The 9,013-nt window shown below is 43.0% G+C and overlaps 1 protein-coding gene across 1 annotated transcript; it reads left to right on the forward strand.

The window, feature by feature from the left end:
- The first annotated feature begins 108 nt into the window (after nt 1-108).
- LOC123101947 (ubiquitin-conjugating enzyme 15) lies at nt 109-4,302 on the forward strand. The gene is made up of 6 exons (XM_044523195.1): nt 109-252; nt 379-482; nt 653-755; nt 914-977; nt 3,688-3,776; nt 3,881-4,302. Exons 1-6 carry the CDS (start codon nt 223-225, stop codon nt 3,974-3,976), a joined length of 486 nt encoding a protein of 161 aa, XP_044379130.1. The 5' UTR covers nt 109-222; the 3' UTR covers nt 3,977-4,302.
- Nucleotides 4,303-9,013: the final 4,711 nt, after the last annotated feature.

Genomic DNA, 9,013 nt, shown 5'->3' on the forward strand with positions numbered 1-9,013 from the left:
AGTACACCTCTTAAGTTTTAAATTTAGGGTTTTTTATCTTAAAAAAGGGAGGAATTTAGGTACTCAAAAAGATACGTTTGTTATTAGTTATTGAATATAATAATAGAGGAAGCATCCAATCCAGCCCAAAGGAAAATAGAATAAAGAGCCGCCCTTGTCCTCCTCCTCCTCCTCTCCTCTCCTCTTTCCCTTCCCCTTCCTCTCCACGGACCCGAACGCGCCATGACGAGCTCCTCCACGCCGTCCCGCAAGGTATCAAACCCTAACCCTCCAATCCGCCCGATTCGCCGCCGGGTGGAGCGGCGGATTGGCCGTCTCCGCGCGCGATTCGGCTGAAAATCTCTCATCTTTTCTGATTGCGTGGTGTGGCGTGGGCAGGCGCTGAGCAAGATCGCCTGCAACCGGCTGCAGAAGGAGCTCGCCGAGTGGCAGGTCGGCCCGCCCGCCGGCTTCAAGTACAAGGTCTCCGACAACCTCCAGAGGTGCGCCCCGCCGATCCCCCCAATTCTTTTCCCCCCTCCCTGTCTATGATTCGTTAGATTCTTGCGGGGGGCTGGTGTTCTTCCCCCCATGATTGGTTGATTGATGCTTGCGGGATGGGTGGGTTCGGACTAGTTGTTGCCTGATGGAAGAAATTATTTTCCATGGGCAGATGGGTGATCGAGGTGGGCGGCGCCGAGGGCACGCTCTACGCCGGCGAGACGTACCAGCTGCAGGTCGACTTCCCCGAGCATTACCCCATGGAGGCACCTCAGGTGAATTCTCCTCCTCTTCTTTTTTTCCCATGATGACGGTGGTGATGAAGGTTGCACTTGCACACTTAGTTATCTTATTATCTCTGTTCTAGTGTTATTATGTTGCCTCAGTTTGATTCTGCTGGATCAATTGGAAAATAACCCTGCCTTTTCTCCAGGTCATTTTCCTCAACCCGGCGCCGATGCACCCGCACATTTACAGCAACGGGCACATCTGCTTAGGTAAACTCCATTGTGCTGCGCCTCTCATCCCCTCTCCTCTCCTGGAGAAAAAATATTTGTCTATGCCTCCATGCCAGTGCTTATTTCGATTAGCTAACTTTGCATATGGTGTGTGGGAATGTTCCTTGCCTAACCTAATCTAACGTCTAGCTGTCGGTTAGGTGCCAAGATTCCATTCGTTAGCGGAAAGTAACCACCACCCTAGTCCTCAAGTTGTGCCTTTGCCAGTTTTTGGAGTGGCGACACGGTTTAGCTGCTTTAATAACTCGCCTTTCCTTTCCATTACTTGAAAAAGGAAGTTTTTGTGGGATTACCAGAATCACGACCTTGTTAGATGCAGAAGATGCTTTGTGCCTTGCGTTCCAAGTTTGTCTCCTTTTCCCCGCTGACCTTGTTCGGCGCGGGTCATTTTTGTCCGGTTTGGGCAGCTACCATCAACATTTCTATAATTGTTAATCGTTCCAGTATTAGTCCTCAAGTGTGCCTTTGCAGTTTTTAGAGTAGCTGCACTATTTAGGTGCTTTAACTCGCCTTTTGATTCCATTACTAGAAAAGGAAGTTTTGGTGGGATTGCCAGTCCAGATGCATGACCTTGTAAATGGAGGTGGCTTGTGCTTTGCGTCTAAGTTCTCTCACTGTTCCGTTGGTGGTGGCTTGTCTCTTTTCCCCCGCTGACCTTGTTAAATGCAGGCCATTTTTTTCGGGTTTGGGCAGCTACCATCGACATTTGTATAATGGTTAATCGTTCGAGTCTTCAGTATGTTCTGTTACTTGCAAAAAAAAGTCTTGTGTTCTCTTGAATGCCTCATCTTTTGCTATTAGAAATCAATTTGTTTTCTCGCGTTTAACTAAACTATCTATGTGAAAAAGATAGCCTATGTAACGGAACTTCCATTCAGCTACGTCAACAGACATTTTTGGTTGCTATCTGTCAAATCATATCAAGTCAAAGTGGATAATCTGTCTTCGAAGTGAAATATTCAACAACTTTCCATGAACATGTTTATATGTTAGCAGGATATAACTGAATTCCCTTGCAGCTTTTCCAATGTTGGATGTGGCATTTACTATCGCTATTCATGAATATACCAAGCTCAAACTACTAACTAAATCTTATAATAAAATAGGCAGGTGGGTGGTAACCTCAAATGAAAACACCAGTCACTTTCCATATTAATGATATGATATCTTCAGCATAGCTTTAGCGTACCTTTTTCTCTTGCTGATAATCACAATATCAAAGAGCCTGTTTGTCCATTTCCATCATTCCAGTTTAAATGTACACTATAATTCATTGTCAACCCAGCGTGGTAGCATCACTACTGCAATTGTCAGTAACTCAGTGATATTCCAACTGTTCAAGTAGTTCCAGTTTGCAACTCAGCTTCCATTCATTCCAGTAAGGTACCCCAGCTAGTCGGTGACAAGTAGTTTGTGCTAAACAAGTTGGAGGCACCCTCCCGGAACCCTGCCCCACTGGTGACCAGTACAAGTATTAAGCTAAGCTGCAGCCTTTCCCCTTTTCCCTCCCTTCTGGTGAGGATTATTATGAACATGAAATTGGAGTCTCTCAAGCACCTAACCCACCCCTGTTTGAATCCTAAAACCACCCCTATGTGAATAAAACAAGCACCTTCCCTACTGACTTGACATTTGGTTCATGTGGTTATTTGCTAAGAAAGCTAGTAGGGGTTATTCTGTTTGTATTAATTTTGGTAACGTTTTAACTTGATGGTGGGTGTGAGTTAAAGAGATATACAATGTTTGGGTGTCTAAACTTTGAAGCTTTGAGTGTAGGGTAACAGGGGCATGCTCACATGCATTCAAGTTATATAACCACTATCACCCTGAACCTTGGACTTCCATTGCAAGACTGAGTCACGTTTCTTGATCTATTAATCTGCTTTATCTGGACTTGCACTTGCTCAACTTTGCAAAAGACCACAACATTTCTGCTTTTTTATTATCTTAACTGTACCTAGGCCCAGTTGAAGAGTCAACCAATTATAGTTTTCTTGTCAAGGTTTTTAATTATAAAACAGCTGCACATATGACACTTACATATATGATTTTGTCGACTGTGTAGTTCTCAGTGTGATCTCTGCCACACAAATTAGAAAAAGAAGAGGCTGAATGTTCATGTGACCCATCCTAGCAAAATTGTAGGTGAATGTCTTGGACGTATAGCAGTGCTCTTTAAAGTAATTTGTCCCATGTATAGTTTGTTATAGACCCAGATTGCTTAGTTCAAATTGATTTGTCCCATGCCTGTTTTAGCATCAATCATGAAGTGAGTAGTAACTGAAGGGCTATGAAGATCTGTAACACGGATAATACCCTGTCAATTGCCTAGTTCAGGTAACTGAGGGTCTGAAGCCACTGAATTTGAGATCCAATGTAGCTGAAAAATGTTTGTAATCTTATTATTTGTCATTGATAGACCTGTAAATCAGCAAGATCAGTAATCTTCTGACTCCCCTAGGTTAAATTTCCTGACCTATGCCTATAAGGAAGAACTTACCCTTTTCTTTTGTCTTTGAACATTTGAATTCTTTGTTTTCTTGATAGAAATTCCTTCTTCACAATATAAATGTACTTCTGGGCCCTTTCATTGTTATTCTTATGATTTTCTATGATTGTGAACGAATAGGGTTACAATTGATTTTGCATGATTTATAAGATAAAAAGGTTCTGCTTCTCTTATCTGCAGATATACTGTATGACTCGTGGTCGCCTGCGATGACTGTAAGTTCAGTCTGTATCAGCATTTTGTCGATGCTGTCTAGCTCGCCAGCAAAGGTTACACCAGTAACCCCCATCCATCTATCCCTTCATCACATATCAAACACGATGTTCTTTTGCTTGTTCTCTTACTAGCTACGCATTGTATTGGTCAACAACAGCAACGCCCGGCGGACAATGATCGCTACGTTAGGAACTGCCGCAACGGGAGGTCGCCCAAGGAGACCCGATGGTGGTTTCATGACGACAAAGTATGAGGGGCATCGAATCAATTGGCTCTTCTGGCCACCCCATACTCGCCAGCCAGCCTTCCTTACCGTGAAAGAAATCTCTTCCAAGGGGAGATGAGATGAGATGATTTAGGCTTAAAAATTTAAGCTAAGCAACCCCTCTATCGTACTGCGGATCTTAACATGCTGTGGTGGTTTGTACATGAGCTCAACACATGTTGTCGAAACGTGAATATATCATCGGTACCGACGATGAGAGATATATAGAATAAGCAAGTGTAACTGTCGATGCGCTGGTACAGGCACAAAAGGAATGCAGATTTATCTATGATTTGCTACATTGTTTCGTGCTATCTGTCTGCCTATAAACTTTGCTAGCCTGCTGACTGATGCCCTACTAGGCTTGTGTCCTTGAGTGAATTTGCTGAAATCAAGTGAAAATTTCGGAACAAGTCCAGTGTGCTTTTAGTTTGGATAAATTTGATGCTAAATGCCTATTGTGGACAAGAAAATTCCTTATTTTTTTAGTGGAAGGAAAATTCCTTCTTCTGCCAAATGATTGCACCAAATAGTTTGCACTGTAAAAATGTGGCTTAGAATGGACAGTTCCACAAGAACACAAGGAACGGCGAGAAGTAAATGGCCACTAGTGCAATGCTGAATGTTGTCAGAAAAGTAAATGATGCTAAATGCTGAATGGTTTGTCACAATTTATCCTTATTTCAAGTCTTCGGATTAAAAATCCTGTAGTTTCTTTGTTGCGACATCAGAGTTATTTTGTGTATACAGTAAATTTTGTTTTGAATTGCATGCATGATTGTTATAGGTTGTTCCCATCTGTGAGATGGTTGGATTATTTGTCTTGCATCTTTCACCTGCCAGCGTTTTTTTGTATTTCTTTCCAACCATCAAGGCGCAAATACATCATGTTGTGAATGTGGCAATGAACTCCTCAAACACTACCACCTTCGATGTATTTTGATTTTGCCATCAAATGGTAAGCATGATGGGGCGAGAGACTGATGTATTTTGCAAGCTTAATGTGGTAAGAGACCGATGTATTTTGCTTTGCCACCAAATGGTAAGCATAATGTGGCGACAGACCGAAATGAGAACATCAGAGCATCTACTCTGGGTCTACATGGAACACAAGAACCGAAGGACGATAATCGATATGGCCATATGGGTTGTGTATTCTGGTACTGTATTAGAGAGAGCATGGATGCAAATGGGTGCCCTTTAGGGCGTTCTCTGGCCCTATTTAGTTCAACTAAATGAACTAAAATTTCAAAATTCACATTAGTTCTGAAAATTTAGTTCAACTAAAAAATGCACTAGGTAGTTCGGTTTGCTCAAGATTCAGAATATTTATCAAGTTACTAACTGACTGGTTATTAACTGAGCTTGATTTACTAAGATTCATGCATGGGGAGCGGTGAGAACATATCCAGTGCACCGGTCGAATTGGTGCACCGGATGCTCCGGTGACATTTCAACCATTAGATGATAAGACAATGGGTGAGATTTGGTCACAAGTTGGACCACGCCATTTTTACAGAAACAACCTTATAGTTTGTTGCATTTCACCTGCACTCTGTACCACACTCCCATCAATAAATCTGTGGGTTTAATTTTTTTGACCCTAACACAAAAATGGTAATATATTTTGAATCGAATGTTCGATTCCGGATCCGTTTCGACTGTCATCTTTTTCTTGACGAGATCTTTGAAACAAGATCAATGTTGAATATGTTTTTAATTACTACCCCCTCCGTCCCAAAATAAGTGCCCCAACTTTGTACTACAGTTGTATTAAGGTTGAGACACTTATTTTGAGACAAAGGGAGTATTATTTTTTTGCTTTTTGAAACTTGAGTCGGAACTAATCTATTCGGGGCAAAAGCATATGTGTGGGACATGCACGTGGAGGGAGAGGCAGTGCTACAAATTATAAAATAAATTTAAGTTTCAATAAAAATACTTGTTGAACTTTACGGTTAAGTTTGATAATAAACAAATATTAATTTTGAAAAAAATGTAACATTGATCTTGTTCCGTACATATTTTCAAAACAAAAAATGTGGTCGAAGAAAAACTGCATTCGGATGTATGGATCAACATCTACCACGTTTATGTTTGAAGAAAGAAATAAAGAAAACAATGATTCAACGTGGAAGAGAACCCACGTCAAAAATTAGGATGGAGTGAGGAAAGGGTGGAGTGCGGGGTGATTTTAGCATAGAGTAAAGTTGGTTTGCAAATTTCCACCATCTATCTTTCAACGTGCTCTCATCCCTCAGTTTCTTATCAAAGGGTTCAGATATGGCCGGCGCATCCGGTGCACCAACTGCACCGGTGCACTGGATACGTTCTCGGGGAGCGGTAGGGGTGGGGGGCCTTGCTCCCTCCCCGCCCTCACCCCTTCCCCTCCCCTAGCTACAAGGTTCTATAAACCTTCTCTTAAACATCACACAAAAAAATATTGTGGATTACGGGTTCGGGGAGAAGATGTTGACTTTTGGTTGGACAATTATATGAATCTTACTAACGCGAAACTGTTGTGCTATGTGGTGTCATGCATGGGCATGATTTGGATATAATATGACTGATATTGATGCATCTACATATGTCAGTTAGGATAGCACAATGTTTAAACTCTTGCTAGTTAGGAATTAGGGGCGGTGCTTTCCATGTTCCTTTTCTAGCCACCTGTGGCTGCACATGTCCAAATTCGGAGTTCTAATACCTCACCATGTAGCATTACGTGTTCAAATTTGTAGTGGCGTAGAATTTTTTTTAAAGTTTCATGTGCCAATAAACTACAGATTCATCTTGTTTCCTATAAACTAGTTGTCTCCTCCACCTCCTTTGTATAACTATCTTATTTTGCTCTTTCTATGTTTCATGATCCGGTTGTGCATTTATGATGGGTAGAAATGGATTTATTCTCAATTGGGTCGCTATTGCAAAGGATACTGCAAATTGCAGCCAAAGAGTTGCTATTCTGGGTACTCTTCTTCAGCTCCGGCTTTGAAAGTTCAGGTTTTCATATGTGCATTGGTGCTTACACGAACCAAACAACTTCAGATTTGGGAGACTGCATTGAATGATACGAGGCAATAAATTTTTGTGTTGTTGTTCATCTTCAACTACTTCATCTTGGGCTGCCATTCCATCCTTGCAAAGGACACTCTGCTAATTCCTCCTAAAAGTCATTATGATTGTGTTACAGAGTTCGAACACAAAGCTGCTGCAGCCGAATGTGCAAGGACAACTCGAGCTATGGAGGCCATTGCTAATGCGATTGTGAGTGCCATCATCCCAATGCTCAGTGAGATGATCAAGGATGAATACAACCTGGACAATCATTTGAAGAGACGCGTCAAGTCTCTCGAGCAGGAACTCATGATGTTGCAGGATGCCCTCTGCAAGGTGGCCGAGGTGTCTCAGGACCAGCCCGATGCACAGATCAAGCCCTGGGCAGGAGAAGTGAGAGAATTGTTATACGACATGGAGGACTACGCTGACGATTTTATGTTGCGCAAGATGGAGACACTACTAGGAAAAATCTTATAGACAGGTGCTTACTAGTAGCGCTGGTTTATACCCCTCGCTGCTGCTACTTACTAGTAGCGCGGTTTTTTACCCCTCGCTGCTACTAAGTTGATAGTAGTAGCGCGGGTTTTTAACCCTTGCTACTACTAAGCAGTTTCTACCGTGCCCCCCGAGACATGCCATAGTAGTAGCGAGGGATATGAACCCGCGCTACTACTAAGTTGATAGTAGTAGCGCGGGTTTATACCCCTCGCTACTGATGTCTACTACACAACCTTTTTCTTGTAGACGTTGTTGGGCCTCCAAGTGCAGAGATTTGTAGGACAGTAGCAAATTTCCCTTAAGTGGATGACCTAAGGTTTATCAATCCGTAGGAGGCGTAGGATGAAAATGGTCTCTCTCAATCAACCCTGCAACCAAATAACAAAGAGTCTCTTGTGTCCCCAACACACCCAATACAATCGTAAATTGTATAGGTGCACTAGTTCGGCGAAAAGATGGTGATACAAGTGCAATATGGATAGTAGATAGAGGTATTTGTAATCTGAAATAATAAAAACAGCAAGGTAATAAGTGATAAAAGTGAACGTAAACGGTATTGCAATGTGTGGAAATAAGGCCTAGGGTTCATACTTTCACTAGTGTAAGTCCTCTCAACAATACTAACATAATTGGATCACATAACTATCCCTCAACATGCAACAAAGAGTCACTCCAAAGTCACTAATAGCGGAGAACGAACGAAGATATTATGGTAGGGTACGAAACTGTTGGGTTTCGTAGTAATTTCAAAAAATTTCCTACGCACACGCAAGATCATGTGATGCATAGCAACGAGAGGGGAGAGTGCTGTCTACGTACCCACGCAGACCGACTGCGGAAGCGTTGACACAGCGTAGAGGAAATAGTCGTACGTCTTCACGATCCAACCGATCAAGCACCGAAACTACGGCACCTCCAAGTTCGAGCACACGTTCAACTCGATGACGATCCCCGGACTCCAATCCAGCAAAGTGTCGGGGAAGAGTTCCGTCAGTACGACGGCGTGGTGACGATCTTGATGTACTACAGCAGCAGGGCTTCGCCTAAACTCCGCTACAGTATTATCGAGGACTATGGTGGCTGGGGGCACCGCATACGGCTAAGGAATAGATCACGTGGATCAACTTGTGTTTCTTGATCTATCTTTGGTGCTAGCCCTGCCCCTCTATTTATATCTTGAGCCCTGGGGTCGAAACTTGGAGTTAAAGCCTTCACAAAGTCGGTTTCACCCGATAGGCAAGAGTCCTTCTCGGACTCCAGGGCCAGACGCCAAGGATCCCGGCGTCTGGACCCAGACGCCAGGGACCCTGGCGTCTGGCCCCTGGACTCCGCAAAACTTCCTTTTGCGCTTTCCAAAAACCTTGTGGGCTTTCCCCTTTGGCCCAAATAAAGTGTTCTCGTACCCAAACATTTCGGGAAACATCCGGAACCCCTTCCGGTGATTTCCGGAACCCTTCCGGTGACCAA

This window comes from Triticum aestivum, chromosome 5A (genome assembly GCF_018294505.1).
Source record: "Triticum aestivum cultivar Chinese Spring chromosome 5A, IWGSC CS RefSeq v2.1, whole genome shotgun sequence".
Classification (NCBI taxonomy): Eukaryota; Viridiplantae; Streptophyta; class Magnoliopsida; order Poales; family Poaceae; genus Triticum; species Triticum aestivum.

Excerpts from the sequence above, each read along its gene's own strand:
- LOC123101947 (XM_044523195.1), top strand. The coding sequence starts at position 223 with ATGACGAGCTCCTCCACGCCGTCCCGCAAG. Across the intron at positions 978-3,687 it reads CAACGGGCACATCTGCTTAG|ATATACTGTATGACTCGTGG; the intron begins GTAAACTCCATT and ends TCTTATCTGCAG. Across the intron at positions 3,777-3,880 it reads TGTCTAGCTCGCCAGCAAAG|CAACGCCCGGCGGACAATGA; the intron begins GTTACACCAGTA and ends GGTCAACAACAG.